The sequence below is a fragment of the Littorina saxatilis genome, linkage group LG2 (assembly GCF_037325665.1).
Source record: "Littorina saxatilis isolate snail1 linkage group LG2, US_GU_Lsax_2.0, whole genome shotgun sequence".
Taxonomy (NCBI): domain Eukaryota; kingdom Metazoa; phylum Mollusca; class Gastropoda; order Littorinimorpha; family Littorinidae; genus Littorina; species Littorina saxatilis.
The window spans coordinates 38,222,772-38,246,225 of NC_090246.1; the positions used below are offsets into that span (position 1 = coordinate 38,222,772).

The following is a 23,454-nucleotide window of genomic DNA, read 5'->3' on the forward strand; positions in this document are numbered from 1 at the left end:
GCATGTGCGTTTGCGCCTACGGTCCCTGGTGTGTATACATGCGTTCGTGTGTGCAATTGTGTATGCTTACATACGCTGGCGTGTGCATGCACGTATATATATGTTCACCTAAAACTGCTATTAAATGCGTCCTTGTCTGCAGAAACGTGTTAAAATTAAGTGTTATGTACATACGTTACGGCTGTAATGTCAGAAAGCAAAGGGAAGAAAGCCCTCTAAAATGCATACGAAATATGCTTACGTCCCTTTGTTTCTCAGATTTTAAAATAGCATTTAGGCTTATTATGTCAGTGTACACTTTCTTCGTTTGTTTCAGTGCAAGAGAATCCGTCAGCCTTCTACTGGGTGGCCACAGTTCTCATCGTGGGGAACGCAACATTCTGGGCCGTCATGCCTGTACTTGGCTGGAGCAGGTTGGTGTTGCTTTCAGACACGCGTACACACTGACACACACACACACACACACACACACACACACACACACACACACACACACACACACACACGCATAAACATGTATGCTCGCAGGTAAGAAATGCAATCTTCGAGAGCCGTTTCAATTTGGTCAAACTAAAAAGATTTGAATCTGGAGGTTTGGTGTCAATTTTTAGAGGGGTTAGCAGGACAAAATGCACTCCCTTTCCGCAGCCAATTCCGCAGTCAAAAGAAACGTCTGTTTTGTCATATAAAGTTTGTGTAAAATGACGCGGGTATGAACAGATTCGTTGAGGTTTGGTGCAATCTTTTTTTGGACCGAGACTTGTAACGAAATACCCTTTTGTTGGTACAGCCACACATTATTGTGAATCTCTTTGCCCTTTCATCTAACCAGACTGATGAACAGGTGTTAATCTAACGGCTCGAATGACCAGTCTGCTGTCTGACTGCCACATAAACCGACGGTGATGTAGAGTTACTGATTAAAAAGAAGACCTTTGGACAAATTGTCTCTGCTGACTGAACAACAAATCGATTGAGTTCGAGACCGAGTGACCCGTTCAATATGTCATTAAGAGTATCCCCAGCAAACACACAACGTGAATACGACGTTGCGAAAATGTGAATTTTTCGTCTCATTAACTACGTTGCGAACTTTACGTGAAATTTACGTTGAGCCAACCAAAAAACACAACGTAAAAGCAACGTTGTGTTATTGTGAGATTTTGGTGTTCTTTCGACGTTTGCACACAACGTACATTTTACGTGAATTTCACGTTGCATTTTGGTGTCTTACAAATGTTGCGAAGATTACGTGAAATTTACGTGGATCCACCCAAAAAAACACAACGTAAAAGCAACGTTACGTTATTGCGAATTTTTGGTGCGTATATAGAGAATATATATATACTACATAGCTTGCTGTGTCGTACCAAATTTACACGAGGTTTTTTTTTAAATATTGAACTGCGAGCGAAAGCGAGCTGTTCACTATTTGAAAAAGCAACGAGTGTAAATCTGGTACGACACAGCAAGCCATGTAGTATTCTGTTTATCCTACATACTGTACTTACGTGTATTTTACTGAAAATGTCCTGAAGTCGAGGCAGCTAAATTGAAGACGCTTGTTTTGGAACCTCCATCTCTTCTAAAGCCTCCTGCAATCTATTACGTCAAAGCAAACAAACGTCACTCTGAAAGTGTGGCGTGACGTGTTAGTTCTAAAGATTCATCGAGGGTAGTTAGCGAGCGCAATTTTTGTTTCTATAATGACGTTTGTCTCGGTGACTTTGGCATCATAAGCCGTGGAAAAACAGGTCCCTGCCAGACTTGCTTGGCATGACCTCATTTACATGATATACACACGTGTGATTTGAACGATTATTATCTCACGGGTGTCTCTCTCACGTATGTAGGATAAAACTACGTTTGTATACTACGTAAACTTTACGTGAATATGATGTTGCATGAATTTATGAAAATCACAATTATCGGGAGGAGTTTTAGTCAAAGTATCCCTACATGTGTGTGTGTGTGTGTGTGTGTGTGTGTGTGTGTGTGTGTGTGTGTGTGTGTGTGTATGCGTGCCTGCCTGCCTGCCTGCGTGCGTGCGTGTGCTTATTCCTGTGTGTGTGTGTGTGTGTGTGTGTGTGTGTGTGTGTGTGTGTGTGTGTGTGAGTGCATGTGTGCGCACGCGCGCGTGCATGCGTGTGTATGTACATATTTTGCTGGGGCGTCTGATGACTTTACCACCCAGCTAATTAACAGCCTTGTGGTCTAAGGCACGAGCAACCTGTCTGAGGTGACAGCTGGCTGCCTAAATAACCGCCGAGTCACGGATGAAGGAGGTTGGTTGTCCAATAATCCTTATTGATGTACGAGATAGTAGAAATCTCTGCTTCTGGCAATGCTAACTCTCAGAGGGCTGTGCCCGGACACCTACCTTGATGCCTTCACCTTCAAAACCAAAACGTGGGGTCAAATTAATAGGCATTGGTGCGGACCCTTTCTGAGTTAGACAGGTGCTCCAAACACTGCGCCAGTCCGGCTCTGGCTCACAGATGTGTGACCTTGCCAGTCTGACTAACTGACCAAATTACTGACTGGTTTACTGGCTGAATCACTGACCAACCCAGTCACTGACTAACTGACTGACTTGCTAATTGACTGACTGAATGACTGACTGACCAGCCCAGTCACTGACTGACTGACTGACTGATCCAAACACTGAATGTCGTATTGACTGACTGACTGACTTACTGACTGACTGACCCACTGACCCACTGACCCAGTCACTAACTGACTGACTGACTGACCCAATCAGTGACTGACCTACTGATTGGTTGTCGTACTGACTGACTGATTTACTGGCTGACTGACTGACCAACCCAGTCACTGCCTGACTGGCCCATTCACTGACTGTCGTACTGACTGACTGACCGAATGACTGACTGACCAAATGATTGACTGACCAACCCAGTCACTGACTGACTGACTGAGTGACGGACTGACCCAGTCAATATCTGGCTGAATGACTGTCTGAGTGAGTGACTGACTGACTGACCCAATCAGTGACTGCCCAACTGACTGACTAACTCTCTAACTGGCTGAACCAACCACTGACCGATTGACTGTCTGATTGACCATTTCTGCTACTGGTTTGACTGACTGACTGACCGGCTGACGGAGAGGTTGAACGTCGAAGGGCCGTATATTATTGAACAGAATAACATGTTTACAGAGTGTATTAGGCAACAGATTGACTAACACGTACACCGGCTAACCGACTATAGTTGCTTAACCGATTGATGTTTTTGATGCTGAATCACTCTATGGCTAAATTCCTGACATTATGTAACCGAGTGCCGTAACACTACGATCACCTCGGGAGGCGAAGTGCAATCAAACAGGATTGAAAATGTTAGGGCTAATTTCTTAGCCCTATAAAAACTGTTATGCAAACCCGAAGGTTTCGATGAAAATACAGACAATCGGAAACCACCAGACCCCATCACAAACAGAATTCCACAATACACCGGTGTTGACTTAAAGGCCAACAACTCGGGTGCAGAGTCTGCTGTGAAAGGAGCGGTAGCCTCCCCTGTCACAATAGATTGCTTTTAGACGTCAATTAACTTATTAAGCCCAAGTAACAACAGGGATGTTAAGTCGATCAGAACGAAGGATTACTATGATGAGTATGCTTACGTGACAGTGTGACGTCTCCAGCGTAAATTTAAGACTAATGTGATAACCTTGATGCCCGCCTTGTAAATCATCTTCCTGATTTCCCGAGGGAGGTAGTTACCGATCGTACGCACCAGGCAGAGCGAAAATAGCCTTTTGTTCAACACCGCGCAGTCTGTCGAAAAGCACGGGGTGGTGATGAACACTGAGCTATTTTTAAGTTGTCTGTTGTAACACTAAACAAGTCCCGAAGAGCGGTGTCAGAGTGTAGAGCGATGCCAAAACATTTTGTGAACCTGTTGGCCAAAAAAGAACTGAACTCACTGGATGTTAGTTTCACCAAGACTAGCAAGTCCTGGGCTGGCTGAAACCCTACGACCGAGCTAGACACTACTGACTCAGTAGTCTTGGTAACTGAGGCTGACATTATAAAACGAATTTTCTTTATTTTTGAGCGCAATGTAAATTCAAATACAACACATGTATATAGTTTCATTCCAAATGAGATAAATAATGCAAAGCAACCATTTGTTCAATCTGCGGCTACAGTATACATCTATAGTATAATTTTAATTAGTAAATTGGTTTATTATTTCTTAAAGGCTCAGTGCGCCTCCCGTAAACCATCACAGATACTGTCAGGCTTTCACACACAGTACAAACACCCTTCCATTTGAATGCTCACCAAACGGGAACATCATAGGTGCCCCACGTAAAGAGCGAGCAGTTTTCAAAGAATTAATTTTGCGGATTGTGTCAGAGACAATCGGACCGTGGTGCGTTTTGGTGCTAGACCTAACTTTTAAAATCTAAATAATAAATGGACAGCTTGTTACACAAACATTCTTAAATCATAAAAGAATTCTTTTTTCATCAAGACAAGATCAGTGCAATTCGAAGTTTTGAAAGTTTTGAAAAAAGAAACGCCCGGAAGCAGGGTCACGCAAGGTCGTGGTTCTCGTAGCAGACGACGGTTTAGGTCTATCGCCAGTTCCTCTGAACAGTCAAAAGCCATCGCTAGAGTTCTTGTGAACCACAGCCGTTTGTTTCGTGCATTGTCAGAGGTACATAATAACGTGCTATTGCAGATAAGCTCACAGCGAGTCGCATTCAAAGTACTAACTGACGACTGCATTGTGAAAAAGGGAAATTGGATCACACGGGTTCACGATGGCTCAGGGGTAAGATACACCACGCAAAAATAAATTCTTTGAAAATTGCTCGCTCTTTATGGAGGGCACTTAGGATGTTCTCAAGCGGTGAGTGTTTAAATGAAAGGGTGTTTGTACTGTGTGTAAAGGCCTGACAGTATCTGTGATGGTTTACGGGAGGCTTACTGTGCCTTTAAGCTTTCAAGCTGATATGCAGTTCCATAGTCCGGATCAGCCAAAGATTGTGCAACACAAAGGGCAATGAATTATTCTTTAGTTATTCTTGCATCCAATAATATATAAATATGTTATGTTTTGATTTATGTGATGCTCAAAAAAAAGGAAAAGGACAATCCGTGTAATGCAAATTATACAGGTTAATTCCCTGTGTGTACATCGCTGTCTCGGTCCACGGGTTTCGGACTGGGTCTCGTTGAAGATTAGTTTAGTTCTGTTGTGATGTTCAGGCAGACAAATTGACCAAATGTTTTAGTATCCCTTCACGCGATTCGTTTTTCAGACAGTGGGTTGGCGCAGGGCCTACTTCTGCGGTGCTGTTAACTTTATTCAGTTTACTAATTGACCACGTGACAGGAAAAGAATGAACCAAAGGAGTTACAAAAACGGTTATGTTGACTGCGACAACAGAAACGTGAGCGACAGACCATAGACACATTATTGTCAATTCTGCCCCGGGTTTACGTTACATAATCAGTATGTTTCTCTGCCTTTGAGATATATGGGAGTCAATGCTTGTTTTGTAAGTTCTTATGACACAGTTGCTCACCTCTTGTCCCTATCTCTGTCTCTCTCTGTGTCTGTCTCTGTCTCTCTCTCTGTCTGTCTCTCCCTCTGTCTTTCTCTCTCTCTGTCTGTCTGTCTGTATCTCTCTTTGTCTGTCTCTCTGTCTCTGTCTCTCTCTCTCTCTCTCCGTCCCTCTCTCTCTGTCTTTCTGTGTGTGTATGTGTGTGTCTCTCTCTGTCTCTCTCTCTATCTCTCTCTTTCTCTTTGTCTATTTCTCTCTGTGTTTTGTCTCTCTTTCTCTTTGTCTGTCTGTCTGTCTGTCTCTCTCTCTGTCTGTCTCTCCCTCTGTCTCACTCTCTCTCTCTGTCTCTGTCACTGTCTCTCTTCCTCTCTGTCTGTCTCTGTCTCTCTGTCTTTGTCTCTCTCTGTGTCTAAGTCTGTCTCTGTCTCTCCGTCCCTCTCTCTCTGTCTTTCTGTGTGTGTGTCTGTGTCTCTCTCTCTGTCTCTCTCTCTATCTCTCTCTTTCTCTTTGTCTATTTCTCTCTGTGTTTTGTCTCTCTTTCTCTTTGTCTGTCTGTCTGTCTCTCTCTCTCTGTCTGTCTCTCCCTCTGTCTCACTCTCTCTCTCTCTGTCACTGTCACTCTCCCTGTCTCTGTTTCTCTATCTCTGTCTCTCTCTCTCTCTCTCTTTGTCATGTTGAATTATACACAAAGAGGTGCGCAGTTGACGTACTGCACTTCGAATACATCACAACACGAGAACGTTCAAGAAGTACCGGGTTTCCCAAATAAACACTCTCCGTCAATAGTCCATGTAGTTATGTCACGTCAATAGTCCATGTAGTTATGTCACGTCAATAGTCCATGTAGATATGTCACTTCAATAGTCCATGTAGTTATGTCACGTCAATAGTCCATGTAGATATGTCACTTCAATAGTCCATGTAGTTATGTCACGTCAATAGTCCATGTAGTTATGTCACGTCAATAGTCCATGTAGTTATGTCACGTCAATAGTCCATGTAGTTATGTCACTTCAACATGAAGTTAAGGTCTGCGGAATTAAGCGACATTACAATTCGAATGATAGCCTTTTACCACAATTTACCTCATTGTACCTCAAGGATATTTTCATCTGCAAAGTTTGGTATCTTGAAAGAGCTTCCTTGAATTGTTGCATGTTTTTCACATTGCCTCTTATTGGCCACTAAATTGTAACTCTGTTAAAGATTTCGAGATTTCAAGATGTTATGTTCAGAGCTTGTTATAAGTACTTATGTTTTTCTCTGTCCAGATACAGCATTGATCATACGGGCGCTACCTGCGCCATCGACTGGGAGAACCCGGATGAGGGGTATATGTCCTACATGACAGTGCTCTCCGTTTTCTCCTTCGGCCTCCCCATGCTGACCGCCATTCTGTGTCTCTACAAGTCCGTCCCTGATCCCGCCCCAGTAGGCAGTGCAGCTTCCGGTTCCGGTCAGCAGCAAGGTACTTCCGGCGGCCAGGATGAAGGGACCTCCAGCTTCACCGAGTCGCAACTGAGATGGGTGAGTTGGTGTTCAATTTTGTTTCCACAGGACAAAATGTCAGCTGGACCTGGATTGAAAAATAAATGTATAGGTCCCAGTTTCCTGGGTTTGTCCGCTTGGTAGTAAAATTGATGGTTAGAAGGCCTCCTACACGTCACAACTATCAAACGGTCGACCGGCCAGGGGTCAGACCCCTGCGTCAGATGAAACAAGTCGCGTAAGGCGAAATTACTACATTTAGTCAAGCTGTGGAACTCACAGAATGAAACTGAATGCACTGCATTTTTTCATAATGACCGTAGTCCGCCGCTTGTGCATAACGGAGTGAAACTGACGAGCCTGTTCAGCGCGGTAGTGGTTTCGCTGTGCTGCATAGCACGCTTTTCTGTACCTCTCTTCGTTTTAACTTTCTGAGCGTGTTTTTAATCCAAAAATATCATATCTATATGTTTTTGGAATCAGGAACCGACAAGGAATAAGATGAAATTGTTTTTAAATCGATTTCGGAAAGTTAATTTTGATCATAATTTTTATATTTTTAATTTTCAGAGCTTGTTTTTAATCCAAATATAACATATTTAAATGTTTTTGGAATCAGGAAATGATGTAGAATAAGATGAACGTAAATTTGGTTCGTTTTATATAAAAAAAACAAATTTATTACAATTTTCAGATTTTTAATGGCCAAAGTCATTAATTAATTTTTAAGCCACCAAGCTGAAATGCAATACCGAAGTCCGGCCGTCGTCGAAGATTACTTTACAAAAATTTCAATCAATTTAATTCAAAAATGAGGGTGTGACAGTGCCGCCTCAACTTTTACAAAAAGCCGGATATGACGTCATCAAAAGTATTTATGGAAAAAAATCAAAACAAATCCGGGGATATCATTCCCAGAAACTCTCATGTCAAATTTCATAAAGATCGGTCCAGTAGTTTGGTCTGAATCGCTCTACACATACACACGCACAGACACACACACACACCACGACCCTCGTCTCGATTCCCCCTCTACGAATTCTCTCTCTGTCTCTGTCTCCCCCCCCCCCCCCCCCCCGTTTTTCTCTGTCTGTCTGTCACTCTCTCTCTCTCTCTCTCTCTCTCTCTCTCTCTCTCTCTCTCTCTCTCTCTCTCTCTCTCTCTCTCTCTCTCTCTCTCTCTCAACTATTTCTTTTAAGTCCTCAATTTAAATTCTTCAAGCGAAATTTTCCGATCGGGAGGGAATATTAACAGATGTTGGTTTGACCCGCATCTCTCCGTGCGCGCGCGTTTTGAAGGAAAATAAAACGTAGTGGGCGTAAATTGATCTGCCCCTGATACGTAGCCAGGGTTTGAAAATCAAATCCGGGGTATAACGAAAGAGAAAAAAATGATATACGATGACGTTGGGTAAACTTATCTTCAAGATAATTAAACAATTGACAGATAATAAAATAAAACATAAAAACAGATTTAATTTTTTGCATTGAATTGAGATAAAACATTTTCCTTTGCTAGAATACGCCTGTCCAGATTTAAGTTCCTTGATCATAAAGGTCACACTGACAGAATATCAAAGGAAGGTTATTTGAGAATACATAAGCTTCTCCTCACATATTGCCGGTACACGAGAAAAATATGCAAGTGGGTTGGGGGTGAGTTGATGTGTCGCTGGTGAACTTCCTTTGTGTGTGTGTGTGTGTGTGTGTGTGTGTGTGTGTGTGTGTGTGTGTGTGAGTGTGTGTGTGTGTGCGTGCGTGCGTGCGTGTGTGAGTGAGTGAGTGTGTGTATGTGTGTGTCACTGTGTATGTGTGTGTCACTGTGTGTGTGTGTGTGTGTGCGTGTGTGTGTGTGTGTGTGTGTGTGTGTGTGTGTGTGTGTGTGTGCTAAGACTTTTTTAGGCTACAAAGAGCAGACTGTCTTTTTTTTCAAAAAAGGGGAGGGGAAGGTTTGACACAGTATGTCATATTTATTTTGAACGCTTCACCGCGAATTTTCATTTCCTCTTTTTATCTTTTGTAAAAGTAACTATTCTTCATCATTAAGCTCTTTATACTGTGATAATTTCCTTCCTTTTCATCAAACCCATCAGAAAGAACCCGCCCGCAGACGTTAATCAATGGCGTTGGCCATCCCATATTTCTTCAAGCGGAAATGGCGTGATAATATCCAGGAAGTGAAAGGGGGGGGGGGGGGGTGTTGGCCCGCATGGACCTGAAAATGTGTTCGTTCATGCAACGCCAAGAGCCCTCAGTGGGGGACTGTTCAGTATTGACTTGAGTTTGGTCACTTCGATTTTTCATACTTCGAATCAGTTTTGCTTCATCGGTACAAACTAAGAGAAGAACAAGTCGCGTAAGGCGAAATTACTACATTTAGTCAAGCTGTGGAACTCACAGAATGAAACTGAACGTAGTCCGCCGCTAGTGCAAAAGGCAGTGAAAGTGACGAGCCTGTTTGGCGCGGTAGCGGTTGCGCTGTGCTTCATAGCACGCTTTACTGTACCTCTCTTCGTTTTAACTTTCTGAGCGTGTTTTTAATCCAAACATATCATATCTATATGTTTTTAGAATCAGGAACCGACAAGGAATAAGATGAAATTGTTTTTAAATCGATTTCGGAAAGTTAATTTTGATCATAATTTTTATATTTTTAATTTTCAGAGCTTGTTTTTAATCCAAATATAACATATTTATATGTTTTTGGAATCAGAACATGATGAAGAATAAGATGAACGTAAATTTGGATCGTTTTATAAAATGTTTTATTTTTTTACAATTTTCAAGGTAACAGCCTGGGCAGATCTAGAGAGTACAAGATGGTCAACATGGACTGGAGGAATAACCTTTTATTCAGCCTGCTGTCTGTACATATTGCCAACATGTGTTAACATAAGTCATTATCAGTTCACTCCGACTATAAGTCGGATCAAGCCTTGATTGATTTCAGGCCAAGTCGAGCAAAAATAGGCAGTTCTAAGCCTGTCTCTTTTTTACATTCTGATTTTCCCAAATCTTTTTAAAGCCCCAGTTTGCCTCGAATGGTTTACAGAACGATTTGAATCTTCTCACGAAAAAAGCAGTTCTAACCTTATTGAACACACTTGCAATAGCATTTAACAGCATTAAATGACACAGTTAGTTTGAATGGCTATTTAGCTTGTGTAAACCACACGACAGATTTCGTGGTTTATTTTACCCCTGAGCCATCGTCGACCCGTGTCACCAACTTTCCTTTTTTCACAATGTAGTCGTCAGTTTGTGATTTCAATGCAACTTGCTGTATCTGCAATAGCACGGTATTGTGTACCTCTGAATCTAAAATGCAACAAACGACTGCGAGTCACACTAACTTATCGGCGGCGGTTGGTTTTAAAGAAGCAAGCGATATGCAGAAAATTCGTCTGCTTTGGAAAACACGACTTTGCGTGACTTCTTCCGGGCTCCCTTTTTTCAAACTTTCAAAACTTCGAATCGTACTGATCTTGAGGAAAAAATAATTCTCTTATGATTTAAGAACGTTTGTGTAACAAGCTGTCAATTTATTATTTAGATTTTAAAAGTTAGTTCTAGCGCCAAAACGAGGCGTCCGAAAATCTGTCTGGCCACGCAAAAATAAATTCTTTGAAAAATGCTCGCTCTTTACAGAGGGCACCTAGATGTTCTCAAGCGGTGAGTGTTTAAACGAAAGGGTTTTTGTACTGTGTGTAAAAGCCTGACAGTGTCTGTGACCAGAAACTGATGGTTTACGTGAAGCTGAGTGTGCCTTTAAGTAACGATCGTACACGATCCGTGATGATATACGGCTAATTGTGACCAAAGGTAGCAAATCTTCAGTAATTGTGTGTCCAATAATGAGGTATCACCAAGTCACGAAAAAGTTAGCGTTATAACAGGCAATGTTCGAAACCTTTCGTGAAAAAAGGTGCGGTGCTTTGTTTCTCCAATGGGACCTGCTTGATTGGTTCTCGTGGAAACCACGCATGGCTTGTACGCTCGCTAATTATTTCCTCTCATTGGACAGCTCCGAGAAGAATTCCTATCAGAATCTAGCTGTGAGTCATTGCTACGACCATCTTGGGGACATTATAAGACAAGTCACTGAATAATTTTATTTTTTGTGTCTACAGTGTCTCTTGTTTGTCACCTTAAAGGCCGTCAAGTCGAGGTTCCAAAAAGTAACCTTTCTTTCTTTTTATATTTAGTCAAGTTTTGACTAAATATTTTAACATCGTACTAAATATAAAAAGAAAGAAAGGTTACTTTTTGGAACCTCGACTTGACGGCCTTTTTCTTTCTTTATTTGGTGTTTAACGTCGTTTTCAACCGTTCAAGGTTATATCGCGACGGATTATGATTGAATGATGGAACCTTATTCTTTGTGATTTTCCGAAATAAGAATGATAAAGATATAAAAACAAATTAAATTTAAAAAAAAATGTCCTCAAAACGATTATTTGCAAATTAGGTTCAATACTTCGTTGAGACCTGGTCAACTCGTCTCGTTGTACCGTTTTCGGCCAATCCAGAACTAACAAAAAGCTTTGAAAACAGTGCAGTTTTTCATTCTTTTAGGCCGATATATTGACTTATTGTTTTGGCATCGCTTTAAGCGGCTTGCTTACGCTTTTTTAAAAGCATTTTATAAAATGTCAAAGACACAATATTCCTGACACTGGACACCAGTCGACCATGATCCAGATCAGTTCGATGTACGCATTTCATTATTAGCTGTCTATTCACGTCTTGTTCTCCATGTCCGTGTTTTGTAACTCGCAGTTATTTTCAGAACAAAAGCCGAAGGCCGTTGCTGTGAAAGTTGACATTTTTGGGTTGGTACCGTATAAGTACAATATGCGTTTCAGCCTTGGGGTGCACACTGCCTGCATTGCGCGTCGGCGCGCGTGTACACACACACACAACACAGACACACACACATATACTTACACATACACACACACACACACACAAACACATGTACACACACACTAACACACACACACACACAAATGTGCACGCACGCATACACACACACACACATACACACTCACACACACACACACACACACACACACACACATACACACACACACACACACATGTACACACACACTAACACACACACACACACAAATGTGCACGCACGCATACACACACACACACATACACACTCACACACACACACACACACACACACACACACACACACACACACACACACACACACACATTAACTTAACGTACCTACACAGATACGGAAACACACACACACACACACACACACACACACACACACACACACATACACACACACATACACACACACACACACACACACACACACACACACACACACACACACACTGACACGCACGGACGCACGCAGAGAGAGAGACAGAGACAGAGAGAGGGTGGAGAGAGAGAGAGAGAGGGGGGGGGGGAGGGAGGGAGGGAGGGAGGAGGGAGGAGAGAGAGAGAGAGAGAGAGAGAGAGAGAGAGAGAGAGAGAGAGAGAGAGAGGAGAGAAGAAGAGAGAGAGAGAGAGAGAGAGAGAGAGAGAGAGAGAGAGAGAGAGAGAGAGAGAGAGAGAGAGGCAAAAGGCGCAAGTTAATCATCCACATGGGAGTAAGGTTACAATATCTTTCAGCATGTTGGAACTCAAGAGTTCTTGTTGATTCCAACAGAATAAGATTGAATGACGCATCTGATTCACTTTTGTGTGGATTTTATTCATAGTGGTTTGTTTCCTTCTTGTTTACCTTCCAGAAGCTACCTGCAGTGGAGGGTTTTAGTTGTGTTTTTAATATTGTAAGTATTTTAATGACAGATTGCTTTTGGTAAAACGAGCAATTCATTTTCAGGCGGTTCCTACTCAGCCAGACTTATTTTGAAGCATAGACGGTTTGTAAAATCGGATTGTTATTTTCTTATGTTTAAAAAAAAAGATGTTTTTAGTGAAAACCAAATTTGATATTCTGCGAATCGTGCAGCTATCAGACAATGTGTGAATAGGTTCTTTTTCATGACACTGTCCTAAAAGGTACATAAATTTGGTCTTCGACGGAAAAGATACGATCTTATTGCCTTTGTATCTGTTTTTTTCCCCCCCTCTCTCGTCAAAAAAGTGACGGGCGTATTTCTATATTCCATTAAGACCAACAAAAGTAAACTGAGATGAGAGAAAATAGCATTTTTCCCCCTCTATACAATCTCTCCTATTTTCGTTGCCGTTGGTTTTGTAACGGTGGAGAACAAGATCGCCAGTAACATTAACAGCAGAAGCGTTTTTGCCAGCCATTGACGTACTTTGTATAGAACGTAACAATGAGACAGCAACATCCATTTTTGCTCTCTCCTGAACGTTATTCTTTTTCCAGCATCAATATCACGTACTCGAATGAAATGGATGGCGAAGTGTGCAAGTACGGTCTTTCTTTTTACATTTAGTCAAGTTTTGACAAAATGTTTTAACATAGAGGGGGAATCGAAACGAGGGTCGTGGTATGTGTGTGTGTGTGTGTGTGTGTGTGAGTGTGTGTGTGTGTGTGTGTGCGTGTGTGTGTGCGTGTAGAGCGATTCAGACCAAACTACTGAACCGATCTTTATGAAATTTTACATGAGAGTTCCTAGGAATGATGTCCCCGGACGTTTTTTTCTTTTTTCGATAAATACCTTTGTTGACGTCATATCCGGCGTTTTGTAAAAGTTGAGGCGGCACTGTCACACCCTCATTTTTCAATCAAATTGATTGACATTTTGGCCAAGCAATCTTCGACGAAAGCCGGACTTTGGTATTGCATTTCAGCTTGGTGGCTTAAAAATTAATTAATGACTTTGGTAATTAAATATCTGAAAATTGTAAAAAAAAATCATTTTTTTATAAAACGATCCAAATTTACGTTCATCTTATTCTTCATCATTTTCTGATTTCAAAAACATATAAATATGTTATATTCGGATTAAAAACAAGCTCTGAAAATTAAAAATATAAAAATTATGATCAAAATTAAATTTTTGAAATCAACTTAAAAACACTTTCATCTTATTCCTTGTCGGTTTCTGATTCCAAAAACATATAGATATGATATGTTTGGATAAAAAAACACGCTCAGAAAGTTAAAACGAAGAGAGGTACAGAAAAGCGTGCTATCCTTCTCAGCGCAACTAGTCTACTACCCCGCTCTTCTTGTCAATTTCACTGCCTTTGCCACGAGCGGTGGACTGACGATGCTACGAGTATACGGTCTAGCTGAAAAATTGCATTGCGTTTAGTTTCATTCTGTGAGTTCGACAGCTTGACTAAATGTTGTATTTTCGCCTTACGCGACTTGTTTCTTTTTCTCTCTTCATTATCGCTGTTTACTTTTGTTGGTTTTGAATGGTTTTTACATTTAGTCAAGGTTTGACTAAATGTTTTAACATAGAGGGGGAATGGAGACGAGGGTCGTGGTGTATGTATGTGTGTGTGTGTGTGTGTGTGTGTGTGTGTGTGGGGGTGTGTGTGTGTGTGTGTGTGTGTGTGTGTGTGTGTCTGTGTGTCTGTGTGTGTCTGTGTGTGTGTCTGTGCGTGTGTGTGTGTGTGTAGAGCGATTCAGACTAAACTACTGGACCAATCTTTATGAAATTTTACATGAGAGTTCCTGGGTAGTAAATCCCCAGACGTTTTGTTTATTTGTTCGATAAATGTCTTTTATGACGTCATATCCGGCTTTTTGTAAAAGTTGAGGCGGCACTGTCACAACTTCATTTTTCAATCAAATTGATTGACATTTTGGCCGGACATCGGTATTGCATTTCAGCATGGAGGCTTAAAAATTGATTAATGACTTTGGTAATTAAAAATCTGAAAATTGTAATTAAAATTATTTTTTTATAAAACGATCCAAAATTACTTTTATTTTATTCTTCATCATGTTCTGATTAAAAAAACATATAAATATGTTATATTCGGATTAAAAACAAGCTCTGAAAATTAAAAATATAAAACTTATGATTAAAATTAAATTTCCAAAATCGTTTTAAAAACAATTTCATCTTATTCCTTGTCGGTTCCTGATTCCAAAAACATATAGATATGATATGTTTGGATTAAAAACACGCTCAGAAAGTTAAAACGAAGAGAGGTACAGTAAAGCGTGCTATGCAGCACAGCGCAACCGCTACCGCGCTGAACAGGCTCGTAACTTTCACTGCCTTTTGCACTAGCGGCGGACTACGGTCATTGTGAAAAAATGCAGTGCGTTCAGTTTCATTCTGTGAGTTCGACAGCTTGACTAAATGTAGTAATTTCGCCTAACGCGACTTCTTTCCATTTACTCAAGTTTTGGCGAAATGTTTTGACATAGACTGGTAATCGAGACGAGGGTGGTGGTGGTGGTGTGTGTGTGTGTGTGTGTGTGTGTGTGTGTGTATGCGGGGGGGGGGGGGGGGGTTACTGGACCGACCTTCATGAAACTTTACATACAAAATCTTCCAGATGATATCCCCAGACAATTTTGTTCCTTTTTTCCATTTCCGGATTTTAGTGGAAGTTGAGGCGGCACTGTCACGCCCTCATTCCTCGTTATGGCCTAGTGGATAAGACGCCGGCCTCCCCAAAGGAAGGTCGATGGTTCGAATTCCGACCGCGCCTGGCGGGTCAAGGATGGAGATTTTTCCGATCTCACAGGTCAAGTAATGAGCAGACCTGCTAGTACCTTATCGCACTTTCGTGTGAACACGCAAGCACTATATAAAGTGCGCCCGGTAAAGATCCTGTAATCCTTGTCGGAGTTCGGTGGGTTATAGAAACACGAATGAACTAAGCATGCATCCCCCGAAAGCGGCGTATAGCTGCCTAAATGGCGGGTTTAAAACCGATATACGTGATCGACAAGAAGAAGAAGAAGAAACCGATATACACGTGAAAACGTGGGAGTTTCAGCCCATGAACGAAGAAGGAAGGTACCCTCGTATCTTTCTTGACGAGATTTAAATGATCAAAACATGTTTTGCTATTTTCAGTGTCAATTTCTTTTTCTCTCTTGAACTTTATTGTGAAACGTGCTGCCTTTGCAACCTACAATCTGTTCTCTTCTGCTACATTATTTCGACATTTGTTTTACGGTTGTGGAGGAGTAAAGAGCAAAGTTCTATTAGTATTTGATATATCAACAAACAAAAGTAGCTACAACAGTTCTATTTCCACTATTAATTTTATTTCCTCCCCTGATCTTTATTGCGGAATCTGCGAAAGTGTGTAACGCACGATCTTTGTTTTTGTTATCCACATTATCTCTTCTATTTTTGTGTGTGCTGGTTCTGAAGATGTCAATGACACATCGCTGCTAGTTCCAGTGTCGTTTTTGGCAAGTTCTTTAGACATGAGTTCCGCAAAGTGCATGCTTTGTTCTTCTTCCTCTACGTGATGTCCTCTATTGTTTGCTGGTTTTGACAGGTTTAAGGACACATTGTTGTTAGTTTTAATATCGCACTTAGCAAGTTCTTGATATTGTGTTGGAACGTGAAGCTTGGAAACAAAAAATGCATTTTAAGAGTCCATTGTGCTATCAATGATGTCTTGAATGCATCTCTTACTCACAGTCCAAACAAAGACACTTTTTTCTTGGAACATATATAACATAAGTGTTCACTACAATACACGAAGAAGCTGTGAGCACAGTTTTTTTGTCACACAACAAAGAAACAAGTCGCGTAAGGCGAAATTACTACATTTAGTCAAGCTGTGGAACTCACAGAATGAAACTGAACGCACTGCATTTTTTCACAATGACCGTAGTCCGCCGCTTGTGCAAAACGGAGTGAAACTGACGAGCCTGTTCAGCGCGGTAGTGGTTTCGCTGTGCTGCATAGCACGCTTTTCTGTACCTCTCTTCGTTTTAACTTTCTGAGCGTGTTTTTAATCCAAACATATCATTTCTATATGTTTTTGGAATTAGGAACCGACCAGGAATAAGATGAAATTGTTTTTAAATCGATTTCGGAAATTTATTTTTGATCATAATTTTTATATTTTTAATTTTCAGAGCTTGTTTTTAATTTGAATATAACATATTTATATGTTTTTGGAATTAGGAAATGATGTAGAATAAGATGAACGTAAATTTGGATCGTTTTATATTAAAAAAAAAGTTATTACAATTTTCAGATTTTTAATGACCAAAGTCATTGATTACTTTTTAAGCAACCAAGCTGAAATGCAATACCAAAGTCCGGCCTTCGTCGAAGATTGCTTTATAAAAATTTCAATCAATTTGATTGAAAAATGAGGGTGTGACAGTGCCGCCTCAACTTTTACAAAAAGCCGGATATGACGTCATCAAAAGTATTTATCGAAAAAAGAAAAAAACATCCGGGGATATCATTCCCAGGAACTCTCATGTCAAATTTCATAAAGATCTGTTCAGTAGTTTGGTCTGAATCGCTCTACACACACACACGCACAGACACACACAGACACACACAGACACACACACAGACACACACACACACACACACACACACACACACACACACACACACACACACACACACACACACACACACACACACACACCACGACCCTCGTCTCGATTCCCCCTCTATGTTAAAACATTTAGTCAAAACTTGACTAAATGTAAAAAACAGGACAGAAGAACACACACACACACACGCACGCACGCACGCACGCACGCCCAAACAAACACACACACACACACACACACACACACACACACACACACACACACACGCGCGCGCATGCAGGCACGCACACACACGCACGCACGAACATACACTAGTGATAACAGGGTGGGATCCCTTTGTCCCACTGTCTTAGTGACACTAATGTATTTGTTCCCGATAAGAGAGATATGTTGTACTAGAGGAATACCCGGCTTCGCCGGGAGTTTGTGCCCGGGGTCCACCTGAATATGCCCACCAAATTTGATGCAGAATATTTAGGATATCACAAACAGAACTCTACAATCCACAGGTGTTGCCTTGCGAGCTATAAATAGCTCACAACTTCTAAGGCGAACAACTCTGCAGAGTCTGCTGTGAAGGGCGACGGTAGTCTCCCTGTCACACCCGCCCCCGTTTGAATGAACTTTGTCGTTGCGAACCATGGACCCGCCAAGCTTAGGTCCCTCCCAGATTCGTGGAATGGGAACAGCACGAAAATGAATCAGTGGCCATAATGCCATTTCTGAACATATCATGAGTCCCATCCCTGTCGACGACGCCGAATGTAACCGAGTGCCGACACACCACAATCACCTTTGGAGTCCATTCAAAGAGGATTGAGAAATTTAGAGCTTATCTCTAAGCCCTATAATAACTGATATGGTTTCTCAAAGTTAGGCCAGAACATACTGACACACCAAAGCCGCCAGACCACATCACAAACAGAACTCTACAATCCACAGGTGTTGCCCACACACACACACACATACACACACACACAGAGAAGCCGTATATATATATATATATGTATATCTATATCTATAAATATATAGAGATTGATGACAGTGTATTTTTCGCATGGCTATAAATTGATTCGACCTTTGCACTTTTACAGTGAGAACAACTTACGGGTGCAAGCAAAGCGTTCTGGGCAGTGCAGTGACCTTCTAAAAATAGTAACGTGCAGTGACATTCTAAAAATAGTAACGGGAATATGGATTGACGCCACACGAAGGAAGGGAGATAAACGCGCAAAACACTGGAGAAGATAAGGAAGAGTTACTGGGAATGGATGTAGTGGATCTACAGAAAAACCAAAATCGGTTCAGCGCTGCGCGCTGAGAGCACGTGTTGAAAATTCTCATCGACCAGGTTCTGTGCGGGGTCTACCTGAATATGCCCACCAAATTTGAAGCAGATCCATCGAGAACTTTGGCCGCGCATCGCGGACACACACACACACACACACACACACACACACACACACACACACACACACACACACACACACAAACACACACCTACACACACACAGACAGACAGACAGACAGACAGACACAAGTCGTATATATATATAGAAGACACTTCAGTCTGACCGCTATAGGCCCATTGCAGAAACTCAAGTTAACAACAGCATTTCTACTCGGCGCGCGCGGTATGAGAATCACGGGTCGTAACTCTCTGGAATTGGTCATCCGCCGCCATGTTGGATGCCTTGCACGATCTCTGACAGTGCTTGAGCGTTGGGTGGCGACTCGACAAAAGTGAAAATGACACGTTGTGTGGCCAAAAACTGCAGTCAGCAGGCACACTTTAGGATCCCTAAAGTTGTTTACCATCAGGGTGACAACTGGAAGGAAGTTACTGAGCGGAGAAGACGATTATAACTGGTTATTTTTTGCTGTGTGCAGTGCGCTAATCAACAATTGTCCATCGGTTGTGCCTTTAGAGTGAACACTGTGATAGGATGCTTTGAAAATTATACTTTGCAGTAGTTACCTGAGCTGCATTGTACCTCATTTGCCTGTCTTGAGAGCTTTATCAGTCTTGTGAATTTTGGTGCACTGTCTGCATGGTAATTTGAGATAAAGAATAAATAAATGAATATAATAATGTATTCTTGCTTTACTTTTTATATTTAGTCAAGTTTTGACTAAATATTTTAACATCGAGGGGGAATCGAAACGAGGGTCGTGGTGTATGTGCGTGTGTCTGTCTGTCTGTCTGTCTGTGTGTGTGTGTAGAGCGATTCAGACTAAACTACTGGACCGATCTTTATGAAATTTGACATGAGAGTTCCTGGGTATGAAATCCCCGAACGTTTTTTTCATTTTTTTGATAAATGTCTTTGATGACGTCATATCCGGCTTTTCGTGAAAGTTGAGGCGGCACTGTCACGCCCTCATTTTTCAACCTAATTGGTTGAAATTTTGGTCAAGTAATCTTCCACGAAGCCCGGACTTCGGTATTGCATTTCAGCTTGGTGGCTTAAAAATTAATTAATGACTTTGGTCATTAAAAATCGGAAAATTGTAAAAAAAAAATAAAAATTTATAAAACGATCCAAATTTACGTTTATCTTATTCTCCATCATTTGCTGATTCCAAAAACATATAAATATGTTATATTCGGATTACAAACAAGCTCTGAAAATTAAATATATAAAAATTATTATCAAACTTTTTTTTTCGAAATCAATTTAAAAACACTTTCATCTTATTCCTTGTCGGTTCCTGATTCCAAAAATATATAGATATGATATGTTTGGATTAAAAACACGCTCAGAAAGTTAAAACGAAGAGAGGTACAGAAAAGCGTGCTATCCTTCTCAGCGCAACGAATACCCCGCTCTTCTTGTCAATTCCACGGACACTGCTTTTGCCACGGGCGGTGGAGTGACGATGCTACGAGTATACGGTCTTGCTGCGTTGCGTTGCGTTCAGTTTCATTCTGTGAGTTCGACAGCTACTTGACTAAATATTGTATTTTCGCCTTACGCGACTTGTTACATTTAGTCAAGTTTTGACTAAATGTTTTAACGTTGAGGGGGGAATCGAGACGAGGGTCGTGGTGTATGTGCGTGTGTGTGTCTGTGTGTGTGTGTGTGTGTGTGTAGAGCGATTCAGACTAAACTACTGGACCGATCTTTGTGAAATTTGACATGAGAGTTCCTGGGTATGAAATCCCCGAACGTTTTTTTCATTTTTTTTATAAATGCCTTTGATGACGTCATATCCGGCTTTTCGTGAAAGTTGAGGCGGCACTGTCACGCCCTCATTTTTCAACCAAATTGGTTGAAATTTTGGTCAAGTAATCTTCGACGAAGCCCGGACTTCGGTATTGCATTTCAGCGTGGTGGCTTAAAAATTAATTAATGACTTTGGTCATTAAATATCTGAAAATTGTAAAAAAAAAATAAAAAATTTATAAAACGATCCAAATTTACGTTCATCTTATTTTCCATCATTTTCTGATTCCAAAAACATATAAATATGTTATATTTGGATTAAAAACAAGCTCTGAAAATTAAATATATAAAAATTGTTATCAAAATTAAATTGTCGAAATCAATTTAAAAACACTTTCATCTTATTCCTTGTCGGTTCCTGATTCCAAAAACATATAGATATGATATGTTTGGATTAAAAACACGCTCAGAAAGTTAAAACAAAGAGAGGTACAGAAAAGCCGCGTGCTATCTTTCTTAGCGCAACTACTACCCCGCTCTTCTTGTCAATTCCACTGCCTTTGCCATGAGCGGTGGACTGACGATGCTACGAGTATACGGTCTTGCTGAAAAATGGCATTGCGTTCAGTTTCATTCTGTGAGTTCGACAGCTACTTGACTAAATGTTGTATTTTCGCCTTACGCGACTTGTTATGTTGTGCTGTTGTGTTAAAAAGGCAGATCCCCTTTGGACTCATGCATGCACAGTTTTCTTCATTTTGTCTGCATACACAGTGAAATACGCAAAAAGAACAAGAGTGCAATGAAGAAAACTAACAAAGACGGCATCCAATATGGCGTCGCGAAGAGAGTATGAGCGGAGTTGTGCCCCTTAGGGCTAAAGCTAGCCGATCCATTTGATAACGTCACGCCGAGTAAGAAGAATGAATTGGACCTATACGAGTCACTGAGACGTATCTGTTTTGCTTAGCATTTAACCACGTTATGTCCCAAATAGACCATAGGTCTGGGGACACAAACACTAAGTTAGTCACTATCTGTTTCTTCCCTTTGAAATCTTACACTTTTTGTGTGTGTGTGTGTGTGTGTGTGTGTGTGTGTGTGTGTCTGTTGCAGCTGTGCCTGACGTTCGTGGCGCTGGTGCTGGCAGGATGGGGTCCCTTCGCCTTGCTGTGCATATGGGCCATGGTGGGCAACACTGGGGGAGTGTCCATGCTCGCTGCCTGCATCCCCCCGCTGTCCTGCAAGTTTGTGACCATGCTCTACCCCCTTGCTTACAACGTGGCCAACAACCGATGCAGGGCTGGATACTTCTCCGTCATTGGCGCTGGGGCTGAAGGCACCTCTGAGAAAGCAGAGTGACGAGGCCGTAAAACAAAGAAAATATTGAAAGAGGAAAATCAAAGAGAGGAGAAGGACAAAGCAAAATAAAGAACCTCCTTCCATCCCCCACTCTACACACTCCTAACCTTGGGAAAGCTCTTTCAAAAAAGCCCGGAGAGATTTAGATGAAACAGAAAGGAAGCGAAAATTACAGAAGAAGAACAAGAAGAAAAGTTTGTTTCAACGCAAAATATGCACCCGCCTCTACTTCTCCCAAGGAAAGCTCTTTCTGAAAATGAAAAGAAAGTAAAAGCTCTGTGCAGAAAATGGCGAGATTAGGTTGAAAAAGAAGTAAAGGAATACAAGGCAGAAAGACAAGACGAACAGAGCTATATATTTATTAACAATTTCTCACTAAAGTTAAAAAAGAAAAAAAGAAGGCTGTTTCATTAAAAAAGAAAAGAAAAAGTTGTAGGCGAATACAAAGATCGGCCGCCATCAGGGTAGATTGTGTTGAGTAGAAAACCTTACATCAGTACCACAATGGCTGACATGTTTGCTCGCATGGTCTTGTGGTTTTACACCTGCTTCTTGGAGACACAGTTTATCTCCACATTCTTAAACTGAAAGAAAACGTATATTTTTGACTGCAGTGTTGTACTCATATCTTTCCAGTTAAAAAAGAACGGAACACTGTGGATGTTTTGTCTACTCGTCACGAATAGTAATCATTATATACCATAATTATTTAGATAGCCATTATATGTCCAGATGCTCACTTTTTGCATCATTAGCACGAGCATTTTACATTCGGACGCTTCATTAACGAACTGTGTTTGTGTCCAACATGTATATTTGCATGTGCACAACAGTATCAGAAGCACAAACATCTGTTGTTCTTACGATTCAAAGCTGAAAGCTGTTGGCAATATCCGTCAAAGCGGAGATGTCCGAATCCATGTCTGATACGAACACGATCTCTTCTAATTGTCTTCATCACACCTTGATGTACTACACTCCTATTAGTGAAGCTACCTTTGTCATGCTGATATATAGCCATCTGCAGTAGGCCGCTCCTTTCACTTACTTTCAATTCACCCACCCACTACCAAGTCTTTTAAAGATATTGTCCTTTGCTTTTTACATGGAATGATCTATCCTTCCTAACATCGGATTAGAGCATCGGTACTTTCAATCATTTAACATAGGGTAAGAGGATTGACCCTATTACTTGTTTACATGATAGGATAAGAGCACCGGTCCTTCAACATTTTAACATACAATGTAGCGTTAGAGGTTCGACTCAATCACTTGTTTACATAGGATGAGAGTATCGATCATATAACTTGTTTACACAGATCGATAGCCACGATCCTCTAACTAACTTACATAGGATAAGAGTACGAGTATCGATCCTATATCTTTTTAACAAAGAAAAAGAGTTTCGATCCTCTAACTTGTTTGAATAGGATAA

At 41.2% G+C, this 23,454-nt stretch overlaps 1 protein-coding gene across 1 annotated transcript in view; it reads left to right on the forward strand.

The window, feature by feature from the left end:
• LOC138958939 (retinochrome-like) overlaps positions 1-23,233 on the forward strand; it is a 33,698-nt gene extending 10,465 nt beyond the window's left edge. Inside the window, exons 5-7 of the mRNA XM_070330282.1 lie at positions 317-413; positions 6,813-7,068; positions 21,774-23,233. Of these exons, the coding sequence (XP_070186383.1) occupies positions 317-413; positions 6,813-7,068; positions 21,774-22,019 (599 nt within the window). The 3' untranslated portion in view covers positions 22,020-23,233. The remainder of the gene's footprint in view (positions 1-316; positions 414-6,812; positions 7,069-21,773) is intronic.
• Positions 23,234-23,454: the final 221 nt, after the last annotated feature.